This window comes from Mustela putorius, unplaced genomic scaffold (assembly GCF_011764305.1).
Source record: "Mustela putorius furo isolate JIRA1106 unplaced genomic scaffold, ASM1176430v1.1 tig00003858_pilon_pilon_pilon, whole genome shotgun sequence".
In the NCBI taxonomy this organism is placed as follows: domain Eukaryota; kingdom Metazoa; phylum Chordata; class Mammalia; order Carnivora; family Mustelidae; genus Mustela; species Mustela putorius.
Window position 1 is genome coordinate 19929327 of NW_025422010.1, and position 17118 is coordinate 19946444.

At 47.7% G+C, this 17118-nt stretch overlaps 1 protein-coding gene across 8 annotated transcripts in view; it reads left to right on the top strand.

The window, feature by feature from the left end:
* LAMA3 (laminin subunit alpha 3) overlaps positions 1-17118 on the top strand; it is a 263998-nt gene that overhangs the window by 106022 nt on the left and 140858 nt on the right. For 7 of the 8 annotated variants that reach the window (XR_006602077.1, XR_006602078.1, XM_045065455.1 and 4 more), the window contains 7 exons: positions 486-620; positions 10766-10903; positions 13012-13058; positions 14081-14180; positions 15093-15145; positions 15366-15471; positions 16187-16286. Coding sequence is in view for 6 of the 8 variants with exons in the window: in XM_045065455.1 (XP_044921390.1) it covers positions 486-620; positions 10766-10903; positions 13012-13058; positions 14081-14180; positions 15093-15145; positions 15366-15471; positions 16187-16286 (679 nt within the window). In the remaining 2 variants the exon portion in view is untranslated. Of the gene's footprint in view, positions 1-485; positions 621-7139; positions 7224-10765; positions 10904-13011; positions 13059-14080; positions 14181-15092; positions 15146-15365; positions 15472-16186; positions 16287-17118 lie in introns of those variants that run through there. The other variant, XM_045065458.1, reaches the window with a different exon arrangement.

The following is a 17118-nucleotide window of genomic DNA, read 5'->3' on the forward strand; positions in this document are numbered from 1 at the left end:
AGCTTGGCTGCTGGGAATGCTTTGTGCCTAGAGGGTTAAGAGAGATGACCCAAGTGTGGCCCCCCAAATCCACGGCAGGCACATAGTAGGGTTAAATTTATGTTGGTTTCTTTTCTTCTAAAAAGTGGAGGTAGAAATACGTTAAATTCAAGATGGTCATTAGATAGGAATCTATTAAATTGAAGTTTTATTGCACAAGGCTCCGATTTGGAAAAAAACAAAAGCAAAGTGTTTCCCCAGAGGTAGGTGTTGAAAGATTGTAGCTGTTTTGCGAAGGAGTGCCCACCCTAGATGTTTCTTCATGGCATCTCTGACCTTTCCTTCACATTTGTTTATTTCCCATTCATCAGTAGTGTTCTAGGTCAAGAATGTCTAGAAGCCATAGGTAACTCTTTATGTTTCCAGGACCGAAACCCGAGGGAAGGCAGGAATTGAGAAAGGAAGGAGGCTGGAGGCCCCCCTCTGAGAAACCCTTTTCCTTGCAGGGTGTGACTGTGACTTGGAAGGCGTTCTCCCTGAAATCTGTGATGCCTATGGAAGGTGCCTTTGCCGCCCTGGGGTCGAGGGCCGTCGGTGTGACGCCTGCCGCTTGGGTTTCTACTCATTCCCTATTTGCCAAGGTAAGGGTGCAGCACATAGCCCAGGGATGGTCCGTCCCATGAGGTCAGTTAAGGGGGCAGCACACAGCCCAGTGATGGTCCATCCCGTGAGGTCAGCTCCCTGCTGAGGAGATGCAGAGGCACTTGCTGGCACAGCTGTGTAACCTGCAGGTTAGCAAGTGAGCCCCTGGTTTACAGATATGAGTGGCAGGTGACTGTCCCCCTACCTGGGTCATGTCACCTCCCTTCTTTTGTCTTTCCCATCCTATCCTTCCTCCTCCCCAGTGGTCAGCGTGTGGGCTCTAGAGCTGCTCAGGTACAAATCCTGACTCCGGAAGGGACGTGGTAGCTGAGTGTTTAGGAGGCTGCTGAGCAGTCGGGGAGAGGAGGCGGACATGCCAGGGAGAGGGGCCAGCAAGCATGAAACCACAAACTTCTCCCCACCACGTGTTCTGTGTCCTAGCAAGAGTTTCCGAAGGGGACAGAGGGTGGGAAGAGGAGGTGTCTGACCCAGTCCCTAGAGCAAAAGAGGAACGTCTTGAGTGTTGGGCAACACTCAATGAATGAATGAATGAATGGGTTTGCCCAAGTGCTCTGCTGTCTCCCCACCCACTGCCCGCTGGCGTTCTTCCCCCAGCAGGGGAGGGAAGAGAAGAAGAGAGGATTATCAGTTGGGGCTCAGGGCCGGAACTGAACCCCTGCCCCCACCCCCCCCCGCCCCGGGTGTTATCAACAGACAGGGACTTGTACTCTGTCCTTAGATGCTCAGCCCCACTATTAGGGCTGGAGGGTGGCTCCAGGCGGGGCTTCCAAAGAGGCTCCTGATAGAGGGGCTGAGCCTTAAACCAAATTGCGGTAGGTAGCCCAGCTCCAGGACAGAAGGTCTGCCGTCCTGCTGCCTTGAGAGCCATTGCTTGGTACCAGGAAAGCCAGATAGGGCTCAGCTGCGGAAATGCATAGTAGATGTGGGAAGGCAGCCTTCTCCTTACTCCCACCTTTCTGATCTTGTTTGAGTACTAATTATTTGCAAAACCAAGTTGGCATCCGGACATCCAGAACCCAGCCCCAGGAGAATATGGGAAGTGCTGTTTGGAGCTTGCCAGCCCCAGAGCACATTGGAGGCAGCAATCTGTCTTCAGCAATCTCATGCCCCAGGTCAGCCGCTGGAAAACCATGGAGGCAGGTGCAGGCAGGGCCCACCATCCCCACTCCCAGAGCTGGAGGCTGGAGTGGTGAAGCCCCAGGCTCATACTAGGTGTCCTTTGCAGCAAGTAGCTTACCCTGTCTGCTTCTTGGTTGCCTTGTAATTTTACAGGTTACAGACGCACTGACTGCGATGCTCTTAGAGCCCGGGAAGCACTCAGTTGTATGGAAGAGGAAACGCTTCCTCTTCCTCTTGGTCCCCCAGCACACCCCACTCACAGACCTCTATCCTCTGCCCCACTGTCTCAGCCTTTGCCCCTGGGAGTCACAGAAGCTCCTCCTCAACCAGAGAACTTCAGGATTAGCAGTTGGAATGCCCAGAGTGCTTCCAGTGGAAACATCCTTTTTCAGGTGATGCTCATGGTCACATCATGTGAATCATACTGGAGGCAAATTCTGTTCAACGGCCTCCAGGGTCTTGCGTGGCGACCTCGTCCTTGCTCCTGACATTGTTTCTGTGGAAATGTATCCCAGATCATGAAGTTGCACACACAAGTTGGGGATGATTACATTTCGATTTTAAGCTGGAGACCCCGTGTGAGGCGTCTGGGGGAGGCAGAGAGAGTGAAGACCCTCCATTGCAGAGTCCGCCAGGGCCCAAGCCCGGAGGAGCTGATGGTGAGAGAGGCAAGGTGGTCGAAGATAAGGTCTTTTCACCAAAAGCAGGGGAAGGCTTGGGGAGCCAGGCTGTGTAGCTCACTCCCCTCCTGTAACAGGCAAGAATTTTCTCGCTGCTCATTGTTTTCTTGACGCTCCCCCAATTATAGCGTAGACATAAGCTGTTTGGGGGCAAGGTGTGGACGGAATGTCTCATGTTAATTTCCCCATAATCTGACGACATCCAGGTTGGTTCTGTTTCAGCTTCCATGCTTGTAATTGAAAGTATCCCAAAGGGTTTCTTTTCCCCCCTGCTTACCAGCCCCAACGCCAGACTCATTCTGCTAGAATGAATCACAAATATTCCAACCTAGTCATTCCCTTGGGCAAGGCTGTCAGATTGTGCCTTTGTGTCTGTGGATATAAAGGTGAAAAATAATGCAATATCTTAAGAATGCCCTTTTCCCCACACTGCTTCACTACCAGAACGAATTCATTTTAAGGCAGGTGGAAAATACGAAGGTGTATTCATGACAGAGCAGAGGGAGGTTGTACTTCGAGAATGGCTGAGTAGGGAGCTCAGTGGGACTCTCCCTCCAACAAAACAAAACTTTAGCTGGTAAAGAATTTTTAATAATCATTTAAAATCTCTGGAAATTGTCCTAAGAGCAAATGAAGAAACATTTATTTAAGAAAATCTAAATACCAGTAAGATCAAGTCTAATTAAAAGCCAGCTCTGTTATCCCTGCCACCCCAACTGTGTGTTTTAGAAGCTCTATCCTGGACATGGACAGCCAAGAAGACGGGGGTTCACTTTCTTCTAAATTCCTGTTCTGGGGCTCCAGTGTCACCTGGGGATAAGTAGGCATTTCTCATTACCCCCTGGCTTGTGTCGGACAAGCTGTATTCCAGGCAGGCTCAGCAGAGAGGACCCTGTCTTCTTTCTCTGCCCAGCCCTACCATTATGGTGGAGATTACACCAAGTCCTGCGGGCTGAAGATACCAGAACCAGATCACCCACACCCCAGCTGGCTCACAGAGCAGGGGTCCCAAGCTAGGCGAGGCAAACTGAGACAACCACTCCTGTGCCCAGTGCCTGCTCATAGAGCAGAGGTGTCACGCCAGGAAAAGTGGGTCCTCATTTTCAAGTGTGGTGGTCTGGGGGCTCTGAACAGCCAGGAGGACAGGAAGGTCACAAAGATAAAGGGAATTATTTTAACAGCGGGGCAGAGGGTGTTGTAGAAAGCAATATAGATCATGGTGTGGAGCAGTTACAAGGAAGCTGGTAACTCACAGCGGCAGAGCAAGGGGAAGTTTAGTAGAGAGAATCAGGGGAAATTCATTCAAGAAGAGCCCTTCTGATGACACAGATAAGTCTGCAGGTTGAGAAGGTTGTGTGCGGGCGCTGGATCGCACCTCTTCAGGAGGAGTCCCGTCAGACGGGGGGAAGACTCAGAAGCATCCCCAAGCTGCACACAAATCCATTATCAGAGGGTCATAGCCACACCGGCAGAAGGGGTTTAAAAGTTGACCAAATAAGCTGCTCGGACACAGGGTAACTTCTAAGGTGAGGAGAGGGTTACTCCTAATGAGAACGTAGTCATGGCGGGTTATCTAGAACTGTGTGGTGCCCAAGGCTCCTCCCTCTCAGGAGCCACCAGAGAAGACGAATCCAAACTAGTGGTCCCTGGCTGAATTTTCCAAACTGCTGTAGCCACCTCCAAGCTATGTGCATATGCAATGGGACAGGATAAAAATGACTGGCCAAGCAGGTTCAAGTAAAAATGACCGGCCAAGCAGGTTCAAGCATGGTGTTCAGCCAACAGGTTGTACGTATGGACCCAGGGGTGCTGCCGGCAAAGCAGGTTAAAAAATTGTCCAGAAGATAAACACAAGGGGCAATATCTGAGTGGGAACGTCAGAGGCTGGACATTGGAGGGGGAAGGAGACCTTGCAGATCTATTTCAGACACGTCATTAAACAACAAACCAACCAAGCCAAGAACAATCCTAGTGTTGCTACAATATGTTACCTAGAATGTCCCGTTTAAAAAAAAAAAAAAAATGAGATGCAAAGAATCAGGGAAGTATGACCCATATGAAGGTAAATAGCAGCCCATAGAAACAGCTTTTAAATGGGCTCAGGTGGTAGATTGGCATGTATGTGTGTACATGCGTGTGTGTTGTGTGTTTATTGGGTCACAGCGTACTATTTATTTCTTACTGTGGATGTAGCTATAAAAATCTGAAAGCTACCTATGTTAAATAATCCTGGAGGATTTTGTCTATGATTCTGAGTAGCTGGTCTCTTTTCCTTCATTCTATTCTTTGGTATTGTGGTTTCAGATGCTCAAATACTTATTGTCTGAAAATCATGGAGTGTTTGGGTGAATTTAGGATCCCTCTTTCACTGGAAACTGTTGCCCAGCAGATCGAAGCGATCTCCTGCTAAACCCGTTTCACCTGGGCCAGTTTACATGGCATAATTCCTTCCTAAACCTGTTCAGGGGGCAGGCAGCCACTCTCTTACGCTTTACACATCTACTGGACAGGAGTAAGAACCAAAGGGCATGAGGAGCTCACCTGAGATGCACACCCGTTTCATCTTTCATCCATAGTCTTGCCTTTACTCTTCTGCCTTAAACCCAACAAGAAGGAAGAGAGATTTGACCTTAAACTGGGTTTGGACTTAATGATTGCTCTCTTACCTAAGAGAGTTCGGAAAAGCCCTAGAACTTACTGGCATGTTCATGTAGGTACAGGGCGACATTCACCAGCACTGAGTGAAGTTGAAAAGAACCACGAGTTTAGTTAAAACAGGAGCTGTGATTTTTCAATACACGAATTATATGGCACTCCGTCTCACCTTTATGTGATTTAATTTGTACAGTTTCCTTAAAGGGGCACCATGATTCTGATTTGCTTATAGGAACTTATAGGAACTCTGCCCATTGAAACCTGGATTTCTATAATAAACCTCAAACTCTGGTCATTTTTTCCACTTAAAAATGACTGTTTTTTAAGTATATGCCCTCATTCTTTGAACTGCAGAGCAGTATTACTCCATCTAGTTGGAATTTGGTTATCTGGCTCATGTATCTGGAGCAAAAATTAGAGAACCAGGCAGTAAGACCCCTCAACCCCTATTGCCTCTGTAAAGTGAAAAAGGACAGTTTCAAAGTTCTGCACTAAAATCCATGCATTTCACTACTAGAAGATCCCGTAGGCCCTCTCTTACGTATGTCTTTTTTTTTTTTTTTTTTAAATAATTGTGTCAAGTTTGGTTGTTTTCTAAGCCACACGCATGGTGAATTAGAAACATGGAAGGGTGGGGAGGACTGCTAAGACAACACACTAACTATAAGGGAGGAAACAGAAAAGCAGACATGAAACTGAGGAAGTGTAACTGCTTGGGACCATTTGGTGAGAAGCAGATAGTGCTCTTCAACTCAGGAGGTACTGAGGATGTCACTGTTAGAATCAGGAAATGAATACCATAATAATGGCTCTTGGTCATGATGTAGCGGTGAAATTATATTCGAAAACACATTTTAGGAGGATGAAGATACCTAATACATTTTGGTAAGAGGTCTATTTTGTAAGAGTGCTTTTAAAATGAGAACATCTTGGTGACTGAAGAGTCCATTTTGACTCTATAGTTTCATGTGACAGAAAACGTAACCTGAACTGACTTAAGGCACAAAGAATTTATTGGCTGTAATTGAATAATTCAGGCAGCATTGGTTTCAGGAACAGGTTGACCCAGGGGCTCAAAAGATGTTGGCAGGGTCTGTTTTTCTCCATCTTGCAAGCCTGTTCTTTTGTAGATTGGCTTCATTTTGAGGTCTCAGGTGGTGGTAAGATGGTAGCTGACACTTCTCAGACATACGTTGCTATAGACTGAATTGAGTGCCCTTTAAATTCGTATGTTGAAGCCCTAACCTTCAAGGTGACTGTATTTGGAGTAAGGAAGTAATCAAGGTAAGTAATTGATCTGATAGAATTAGTGTCATTCTAAAAAGAGACACCAGTGAGCTTTTCAATATACTCTCTGCCATGTGAGGGCACAGCAGGAAGACAGCTGTCCGAAAGCCAGGAAGACAGTACCCAGAGACCTCAAGTCTGCTGGCACCTTGATCTTGGACCAACCAACCTCTAGAACAGCAAGAAGTCTGTTGTTCAAGCCGCTCCGTGGTATTTTGTTACAGCAGCCTGAGCAAATGGACGTCTATCCTTCCAAGTTCAAGTCTAGGGAAAAGAGCATGCACTCCTCCAGGCCAAGTCTGGTTCTGATTGAATCATGTGCCCATTTCTGAACCACAGCCGGTGGCCGTGGAATGCCGTGCTCTGACTGGCCAAGCCCGAGTCTGCCCACATCCAGGGAACCACAGTGAAGTCCACAGGCTGAACAGTGTGGGTGGAGTAAGGGGAAGAGCTGCCCCCCCGCACCCCCCCCCACCGCAGACTCAGGATGCTGTAACCAAACAGGCTGGCGGAACTGTGTGTTGCTGAAATCCACAGCTCTCCGAGAAAACCCCAGAGTGACCAGTCCTATAAGAGATTCGAAAGACCTAGAGGTTTAACCGCAGCATCTTTTTTTCCTAAGAAGATGTCCCCTGACATGAAAACTCTTTAATCAGCCACTGTGCATAATGCAATGTTCCTTGTTTAAATGATAGAGTCTGGGTTTTTCAAAAAAATAAGAAGGTATCTTCTCATTTATATTTTTGGTACAGTTGGTGTAGAGCCCTGCTTCCAAAGCCAAATGAAGTCCTCTGAGCTCACGGGCCAAAAGGCAAACCACAGAAACACGAAACTGAGAAGGTGTGCCGAGGGGCTGCAGAAAGGAGCGGGGGGCGGGGGGGTGGGGGGGACGGGAGAGCAGCAGGTGCTCCCTGGCCTCCCGGGTGAATGTGTGTAGCCAGCCTCTGCTGGGTTCTGTCTGGTTCAAAGTCGTGGCTCAAGTGGAGGAAGGGCTCACACAGTGAGGCAAAGGGACAGGCATATTGTGCCCTTGCGGGAGAAAGTATAGTTCAGGCTTTGGAATTCAAGCAGCGGGGTCAGGGGGAGCAGATCGCCTCAAGTCCTGTCTCGGTGGACCCTGCCAGACCACATCCAGCCCCAGAGGTGCCCACCACCACCATCCGCCGTATTCCTGGCATGGTGTGGGCGTGCACCTTGAAGCTTGTGTTCCATTTGGATTGCTAGGTTCTGGAGGAATTCTGTCTGTGATAATCTCTCTTCTCTTGCTGTTTCCTTTTCCAACAGCTTTTGTGATCTTTTTAAGATTTTTTCCCTTGGGGGTGGTTTTGAGGCTAGTGCCCAAGGCTCAGACTCACTGAAATCTGAGCTTTGTCTAGCAATGACGTCCAACCCAGTATTTTAACTTCTGATTTTTTTTTTCTTAAGATGAAACTGATGGCTTGGCCACTGAATTTTAGAATAAAATCAGCATGACCCCAAATGCTACATCAGATGGTCCAGTATAGTCTAGCCAAAAAAACGTTCTTATGGCTTTGCCCTATATTGTGTCAAAGATTTAAAAAGTCTTCTTGAGGAGAAACTTTAAAACCCTTCTAAGTTGTTCTTGCCAACGGCGTCCGGCATTCATGTTTCGCATTAACTTAATTTGCTCCAGACGTCCCTAAGTACAATGCCGTATTCTTCTCATTTTAGTTTCCACTCACGCAAATGCTCTGCAGTTTTCTTTTTCATACGTGAAAGTCAAATCGTAGATAGGAGACCCCGGTGGAGAACTGTCTATATGTATTTAGAACTTGTGTTTACTTTGATATCTGGTGTACGTCTTTATCCTCAATGACACCATATAACTGTGATTCACTTAACTTGGTCATTTGGGGGATTACCCCCCCTCTTCTTCCTCCCACCCCCACCCCCCGACTTTTCCTCTCCCCTCCGTTCCTCATTCCTGCTTTCCTCTCCTTCATGTTTCTCCTCCTCCTTCTCCCCTCCTTCCCTGGTGCAGCACCGGGTCAGCCCTTAGAACAGCGGCTAGGAGGGAGTGGGCTGTGGAGACAAGTGGTTCTCCCATGAGTAGGAACCGAAGGGCGGCCAAGTACAGCTGTTCCCCAGCCTCAACGACACTCACCTGACCCGGGGCCAGGAACTGTCCCCGTTCGAGTTTGCTATAGTCCTTGGGTTGTGGCGACAGGTCTTTCCTTACAAAACCAGAAAAAGGTCACCAGAGCAAGATTAACCTCCTTCCAACTGTCAGCACAGTCCCATGAATCAGACAGAATGGCCAAGAGAAGAGGCCACATGGCCCCCACTAATGACAATGGCGCTGCAGGGAAAGTTTCTGTCTCGGGACAGTCCTGGAAGACCCCCACCCCCGCTTTTCCAAGAGGGGAGACAAAACCCTAGGGCTGGGCATAGCGGGAAGTCTGAAGGCATGTTTGGTGCAAATGGGTCTTGAACTGGCCCTTCACGTTGAGTTCAGTTTTTGTCTAGGAGAACATCGAGGGGGTTGGTTGGAAGAACCTCGAGGATCTTCTGTAGATCGATTCTGCTCTAGGCCAGGTTAACCTGAGAGGTGGGGGAGGAGCAAGTGCCGTGTTACCGACTGCTGGCTTTGTGGCTCTGGCTGGAGAAGGTGCCGGCCTGCGTTTCCAACAGAAGGCAAAGCTCCAAAGTCATGGGCAGTATCAGCGTCCTGGAAGCAATATGTAACATTTACCTTGTGACGTGCGTAGTGTCGGTAGGGCCTCACCCCACCCGATGGGCTTATTAACTGTTGGAGAAGAGGATGGCGTTACTCATACAATACCCGTCTCTTGGCAGTGCTGCAGGGCTCAGTGAGGGAGTGCATGCCAAGAACCTGCACAGGGTGGGCGGAAGGAAGATTCTAGTCGCTCCTTATTCTTTCAGTGAGCAAGTGTCTATTTGGCGTATACTGGGACCGGGGCTCTCTGTGATGCTGGAAGACACGGGGGAGTACAACAGACACACTCTTTGTCCCTTTGGAGCTCTTCTGTCCTTAGTGTTTATGCTCTTTGGGGTTTATAAAAATGTCTGTGTTAAAGCTGAAGCGAGGAGGAACGAGAGGTAAAAATACTCCAGAAACTTAAAAGGACTGGGACCAACACAAAGAGTCGCATGAAAGTGTTTGCAAGACATTACAGTATTTCCAAGAGGGAGGAGGGGTTGCCAGTGTTGAGGTTTGGGTTAGGAATCGGGCAGCTGTCACTGCTAGTTGGGTTAAAGTGATTTGTGTGATGCCAGATGGAGTAATCCGTGCTTTAAAACAATGTATGTGCCCTTAAGGCTGGGTCTTTGTTTTCCTCTCTGGAGGGTAACTGTTTCCTGAGGCTCCCTGGACATCCTCTATGCTCCTAGGAGTCAGGGGCCATGTCCCCCACATTACCCTGGTTGGAACTGCCTCCGCTGGGCGGCCCTAGCTGCCTGCCAGTGGTTTTTTTTGTTTGTTTGGTTGGTTTTTTTTTTTTTTTTTTTTTTTTTTGCATTTGCTATCCTTTAAGACAGAAATAGCAGAAAGAGCTTATGTTAATCAGGGCTCTCCAGAGAAACAGAACCAGTAGGATGTAGGTGTGTGTGTATATATGGAGAGAGATTTATTTTAAGGAATTGGCTTTCATGATTGTGGGGGCTGGTGAGTCTAAAATCCGCAGGGTAGGCTGGTGGGCTGGAGACCCAGGGAAGAATTGTTGTGGCACCTGAGATCCCATGGGCAGGGTTCCTTCTTCCTCCGGACCCTCTGTCTTTCTCTTAAGGCTTTCAACTGATTAGATGAGGTCTTCCCCTCACTGTGGAAAGTCGCCGGCTGCACTCAACGTCAACTGATTGAAATATTAGTTATATCTTTAAAAAAACCAACCTTCCCAGCAATACCTAGATTGCTGCTGGCCAAACATCTGAGCTTCATAGTGTAGCCGAGTTGGCATTATAAAAAGTAACCCTCCCAGAGCCCAAGAATGTTTCCTCAGTAATGTGCCCCTTGGCAGGACCATGATCTCCGCAGACAGGCCCAGGGGGAACAAGGGGCTGTGGAAGAACGCTGAGCCAGAAGGCAGTAGGAGATCGGAGTCCTTGGCCTGCTGTCTGCCAAGAGCGGGCTGAGTAGTACTGGGCACGTGTCTTCATTTCTCTTACCGTTTCTTGGCAGTGGTGGGTGTGAGGGTGGGGGAGGTGCTTTGTACTGTGTCGGTAGCTCCCTGGCCCTGTTCCTGGATTTAGAGCTCTCCAAGGTCAGCAAATGCGTGTTTTTCCTAATTACCTCCACCCCCACATAGCGGGAATTTGCATTTGGGTCTCCCTGGCCCACCTCTGGGCTCCATCCAGGCCCCACACCCTGCTGCCCTGGGTCTGATTGATGTCTTTTTCTCCAGCCTGCCAGTGTTCGGTCCTTGGCTCCTACGAGATGCCCTGCAACCCGGTGACGGGACAGTGTGAATGCCTTCCAGGGGTTACAGGACAGCGATGTGACAGGTGTCTCTCAGGAGCCTATGATTTCCCTCACTGCCAAGGTAGGGAAGACGTCGGAATGCCAAAGGGCGGTCCCTTCTCTGAAATGTGTGCACCCAGACTCCCAGACAAGCCCAGATGACCCACCACTCGTCGCCTGGACACACTTGAGCCTCATTGGCCTGGTTCCTCTCCAGTTCAAGTCCAATGCTTATATGGTCCACATGCATATATCAGACAACGCGCCCTCAAAGGGAATCAGAAATGATTCATTCTTAAAAAAATATTTTAAATTATTTAAATTAAATATATTAAATAAATAATTATTTTAAATTAAATAATTTTAAAATTTTAAATTATTTAAATTAAGTCTGTTATAAATTTATATTTCTTGATTTGCATGTCAATTCCTATGTATAACAGTGTGGTCAAGGGGACCCCTTGGAGCTACACCAAGTGTTCCTTGACCCCTTCCTTCTTCCCAAGGCGTCCTGGCTTCTCTCTGGTTCCAGGCTCACAGCACAGGATGCTGACTGCTCTGTAATCTCCTGAGGGGTGACTCGAGCAGGTCTCCTTGCTAGCGGGCAGAGCGGGACCTATGCTGTGTTTCTGGCCCTTTCTCCTCGCTGCCCTTGGCATCCTGGGGGCATTGTTCTCCCACAGCACAGGTGCCAGGGGAGGGGGGGTGACCTCGAGTCAATCTGGGAGAAACACTGTCACTGTCTTGGGCCATCCTCACTACTTATCCCCTCCTCGCCCCCCAGATGGTGAGAGACTCTGAGACTCTCCCATGCTCTGTGGCAGGAGGCCCAGAAATAAGCTGCCCATCTCCCCACGCTCCTGGGGCCTTGTAGCCTCCAGTGGCAAGGGTTTCTGGCAGCGGCTCTAGGGGCCCCTTTCCCTGTTGAGAAGAGGTATTTGAGGAAGGCTGCAGTGGACTTTCTGCTTGGAGGTTTTGATTTTCTCTGACTCCTTCCTGCTCTTGGGAGCGCTCTGAGCTCTGCATTCCCAGCTGTCTGAAGACAGGGCCATAGCACCTACCTGATTGCCCAGAATCTGACTCACCAGAATCCTCAAGACACTGGGTTTTCTTGCTGGTAGAAATTGTAGCCAGTGTTCAGAGGGGCAGTTGGCTTTCGAGAAGGCTCAAAGGTCTCCAGGGTGCAGGGCTGTCCCGGGTGTGTCCGCTCACCTCCAGGGGCTCAGGAGAGGAAGGAAGCATGGTGGCTTCTGGGCAGAGGGCTGGGACAGCCACCATAATTCCTCCAGAGCCAGATGGCCACAGTGGTCAGCCTGGGCAGGAGCCAGAGGCCGGGCATGGCCAGGTTGAGAAACAGTATAGAGGCGGAAGGATGTGTTCACTCTTACAGAAGAAAGAATGTGAGGGAACATGCAAGCAGAGAAGGAGAGACACAGGCAATCATCAAGGGACAAGCTGAAAACAGAGGCGACAAAGGCAAAAGGTCTACACAATAACTTACAAGAAAACAAGATCCTATTATGAGGTTATTTAAATTATTGGAAAAACCAGGCTCGGGCAGGCTTACCCAAACCCTCTGCCTTTCTAACCGTCATACTGCTGTTAGAATGGGAATGCTGAGACATTGCAGGATCCCACCGTATTGAAGAGAGATTCTCTTGGGCTTGTAATACCATATTGACGAAGGCAGGAGAACAAACTCATTCATTGTAGAAATAATTGTAGGACAGGTGGGGAACAAGAGGGTTGTAATAATTAAGGAATTAAGTCTTGGTTGACTAAAAAAATCGTGCTTCCCGAATCCTGTAGCTTCTAGTCACTGGGCGATTAAAAAGTTTCTTGGTATAATATCGCCCTCTTCTGGACAGTCCTAAAGACGTTCAAAATCCTGGCGTGTCCTTTCCCCCATCTCCACCATCAGTCCAAAATGAACTTCATAGCAGTAGGCAGGGGATGGAGTTAAGTGGCCAAAGGGGCTGATTTGGGGATGAAAGACCCTAAAGGTTATTCAGGGTGTGCCTTTTTCTGAATTATACGCAAAATCCTTGCCACCCATCTATCAAGAAATACAAATGTAGGTGCATAGTTTTTCAAAACAAATAAAACTTTTTAAAATGTGAAACTTCAAAACAAACCAAGAGACAGACATAAAAACAGCAGGCATTTAAAATATTTCTAAATCATGTTCAGACTTCACAGGTCGTTGTGACCCAGACGGTACCCTGGACTCCAAGTTGGTAAGTAGAGGATTATAAACGGGATACAATTCTTTTTTTTTTTTAATTTAAATTTTAAAAAAAATTTGACAGAGAGAGAGATCACAGGTAGGCAGAGAGGCAGGCAGAGAGAGAGTTTGGGGGGAAGCCGGCTTCCCACTGAGCAGAGAGCCTGATGTGGACCTTGATCCCAGGACTCTGAGACCATGACCTGAGCCAAAGGCAGAGGCTTAATTAACCCACTAGGTGCCCCAGGGATACAATTCTAACTGATGTATTTGGGTACGTATTAGAGACTAACAACGCACTGGGGAGCATCCCAGAATTAAAAGTAAATTCAAATAAGACCCAAATTGTGAAAGAGGTCATTGTTCTTATTCAGAGTGCATATGTGATATTGTGAATACCATGGTATTCTGATGAGGTTTCTAAGTCCATTAGAAATGATGTGTCTTCTTAGCTTCCAAGCCGGGAGGTGGTGCACCTCCAGGCATTCAAGGGATAGAGGGAGAGAGGTTCTGCATCCTAACAATGAGAGAGTGACCCTTGCATCTTACAAAAGTACTTTCAGATAAACACACTGTCTACTGATCATCAACATGTTAAATATTCAAATACCCAGACCTGTACCCCTGGGGATAAAAATATATGTTTATAAAAAATAAAAAATTAAAAAAAAAATATTCAAATACCTTTCCACTTAAAGGAGTAGTTCCTGCTGTCCCAGAATCAACAGATAAGACAGTGTTAACAATGAAAGTGATTTTTAAATGTTTCTTTTTCTGAAACATCAGAAATGAAAAATGAAAATGTCCCATTTTGTTTTAACCACAAATTTGGACTTTGTGTAGAAAAAAATAAGTGAAGAATAAAACAAAAGCCTTGCGCTGTCTGTTGAAATCAACACAGTACTTTTTCCCCCTCTGGTTATACTTAATTACTTACCCAAAATATAATTCTGTGACAAGCTTTGTTCAGAACGTATGTTTGAAAACATGTCTTAATTTTGAAATGTCAAGTGTTAGTTTGCTTTTCTTTCAAAGGGACATTGCCAGTGCAAGGCTCATGTGGAAAGTCCTTCTTGTAGCATCTGCAAACCATTATATTGGAATCTGGCCAAAGAAAACCCCAATGGATGTTCAGGTGAAGTTTTTACACATAATAATTTATGATATTGCAAATTCCTCTTAATTTTCCCTACTTCAGTGACTAACCCATGGAAGAGCTATTTATTTAATAAGTTCAATTTGTCTGAAATTTTGTGTAAATGTTTTGATGTTTTTTTGCCCTGCTTTTGGCAGAACTTCTGTTGTTTTGAAAATCTCAGCAAGGGATTTATATCCCATTTCCATATGTATTTTGGTGTTTGCAAAGGCAGCTACTTGATAAGTGGTTTATACTGCCTTCTTTTTTATACCCCCCTTTTGGGTTTGGTTTTATTTTCATTTTATGCTTAGATTGAAGCCAGGACAGGAACTTCAAATCACCAAGCTAAAGGTGGCTAAGTGGAGTGGATATGTCCTTAAGTAGAATGTTTTTCTTTCCTTCTTTCTTTCTTTCTTTTCTTTCCTAAGATTTTATTTATTTCAGAGAGTGCTAGTGCACGAGCAGAGGGGAGGGGCAGAGGGAGAAGTAGAACCAGACTCCCTACTGAGCAGGGAGCCTGACGTGGGGCTCGATGTGGGGCTTGATCCCAGGACCCCAGGATCATGACCTGAGCTAAAAGCTGACGATTAACCAACTGAGTATCCCAGGTGCCCCTCGAGTATGTTTTCATGTAAGCATATCAGTAATGACCTTGACATTAGAATCATTTAAAAATCCCAAGCTGTTGCAACCTTTGTCTTAGAGTGGTCATTAAGTAGCCATTACTCCTTATACGTGGGTGCTGTTGATCAGGTGGTTCTGCTGATCCCAGAAAATTGTCCCATTTTAAGCTTCAGTGGCAAACTGGAATTCTGGTGAGGTTTGCCTGACAGGGACCACACATGCCACATGGCTGCTGTGTCACATTTCCAGCAGCCTTGGTCCAAGGATGCTCTCTTCTCTTCACAGAATGCCAGTGCCACGTGGCGGGAACAGTGAGTGGAATTGGAGAGTGTGGACAGGTAACACAGCCCATTGTCCCTAAACCAGTGCGATGTTGGAGCAGAAGATATTGGGGTGTCTGTGGGAGGGGGTTAGTGCCTCTGTGATTGTAGGGGGCGTGCTAACCTCCCTGGACATTTTCAGACCCTCGCTAACTGCTTCATGTTAGTCAGTTTTAAATCTTGAAGACTAGCAAATTGTACGATCTTACCAAACTTTGTCATCCGGCTTATTCCGCAGCGAGATGGTGACTGTCACTGCAAGTCCCACGTCAGCGGCGATTCCTGCGACACGTGTGAAGATGGATATTTTGCTTTGGAAAGGAGCAATTACTTTGGGTGTCAAGGTGAATAGTTCCAGTGGGTCCTGAGGAAGGTCAGTGTTGATGGGCAAAGACTGGCAGGAGAACCTCTCTTCTGAGTTCCCTTGTCTTCATGCAGTCTTCCTGATGGGATGCGACTAAAAAATTCTGTTCCAGGGAGTTTGGCCAAATACTCAGTTGAGATGAATAATAAACTGTAGTTGGGGCTGCCTCTATTTCTCTTCTCCCAGCACATGGTTGGTTTAATTAGAGAAAACATCATTGGGATGGAGGGGAGGCATCTGTTTATTTCGTAAATAACATCAAGACAGTCATGTGGAAGATGTATTTTGTATTATCAGATCAGCTCGCACCAGATCTTAGAGCTAACGCTGTGTTAACTACACCTGCAGGCGTGTGGCTCCACAAAGCTGCTGTTGCCTCCAACCCAAAGACTCTCGGTAGCAGATGTTGGTTACGAGAGCGCCACCTGCTAAATTGTGGTTCGCTCCTGGGCTCCTGGCCCCTTGTGCTGGACAGCAGTGTTGGGGCTGACCTCCAAGAGCACCTCCAGCTCACACGTGGGCCCTGGGGGGGGCACCTCCCATGTCACTCTGGGAGGTCCCTACATATTTCTAACATCCGCAGGCTATGAGATGTGGCAGGAGTAAGAAGCAGCCCCGTCTTTCCTGGTTTCTGCATCTCCATTTCTACATGGAGATGCTTTGATGGGTCACTGCCGTTGTTCTCTGACCTTCAGGGTGTCAGTGTGACGTTGGTGGAGCCATCAGCCCCCTGTGCAGCGGGCCCTCGGGAGGATGCCGGTGCCGAGAGCATGTCGTGGGGACGGCTTGCCAGCGGTGAGTTTCCAGGGCGGGCCCCTCCCGTACTGCTGGGCTGGAAGACTCACAGAGTCCTGGCTGTGCCGACGGTTCTGGTGAGGAGACGAGAGGGCAGAGGAGGATGTACTGTCCTGGGAGATCTGGACACGGGTCAGTGGGCCCAGTTAAAGCAGGAGGTAAAGTTGCCCTAAAGACATCCGCCTCCCTGGAAAGTTCCCACAGGTATGAAAAGCCAGGTGGACAGGACTAGAGCTGGACACTTGAGGTGGTTCCCGTGGCCGAACCTCTGTGTGAAATTCACAGCTGGGACAGGCCTGGCGAATGGGCAGGCTCCCGGGCCCAGTTGTTTCAGGCTCAGCTTCTCCCTTGGGACCTGTGACTGAAGGCATGGAGGGGCCGCGTGCGTTACACTGGGTGCGGGGGGAGGGAGGGCGAAGAAAGCTCTAGAAGCAGGATGAAGTCCCTCATCTCCTGCAGAAGCTAATTAAAATGAACTGTAGGAGCAGGGGAGCAAGTGGAGACCGAGCTCCCAGAGGAGCTGTCACAGGGACAGCCGCTTCCTGTCTCCGTGTCCTGTCATATTTAACAATTTCTAGATTTCAAAAAACATTTCAATTCCAGTATAATTAACATACAATGTTACATGAGTTTCAGATGTAAAATACAGTGATCGAACAATCTTATACATTACTCTTCATCTTTTTCACCTGTTTTACCCATCCCCCACGCATCTCCCCTCTGGTCACCACCAGTTTCTTCTCTGTAGTTAAGAGTCTGTTGTTTGGGGGGGGGTGGGTTGTTTGTTTGTTTGTTTGTTTTTTAGTTTGTCTCTTTTTCCTTTGTTTATTGG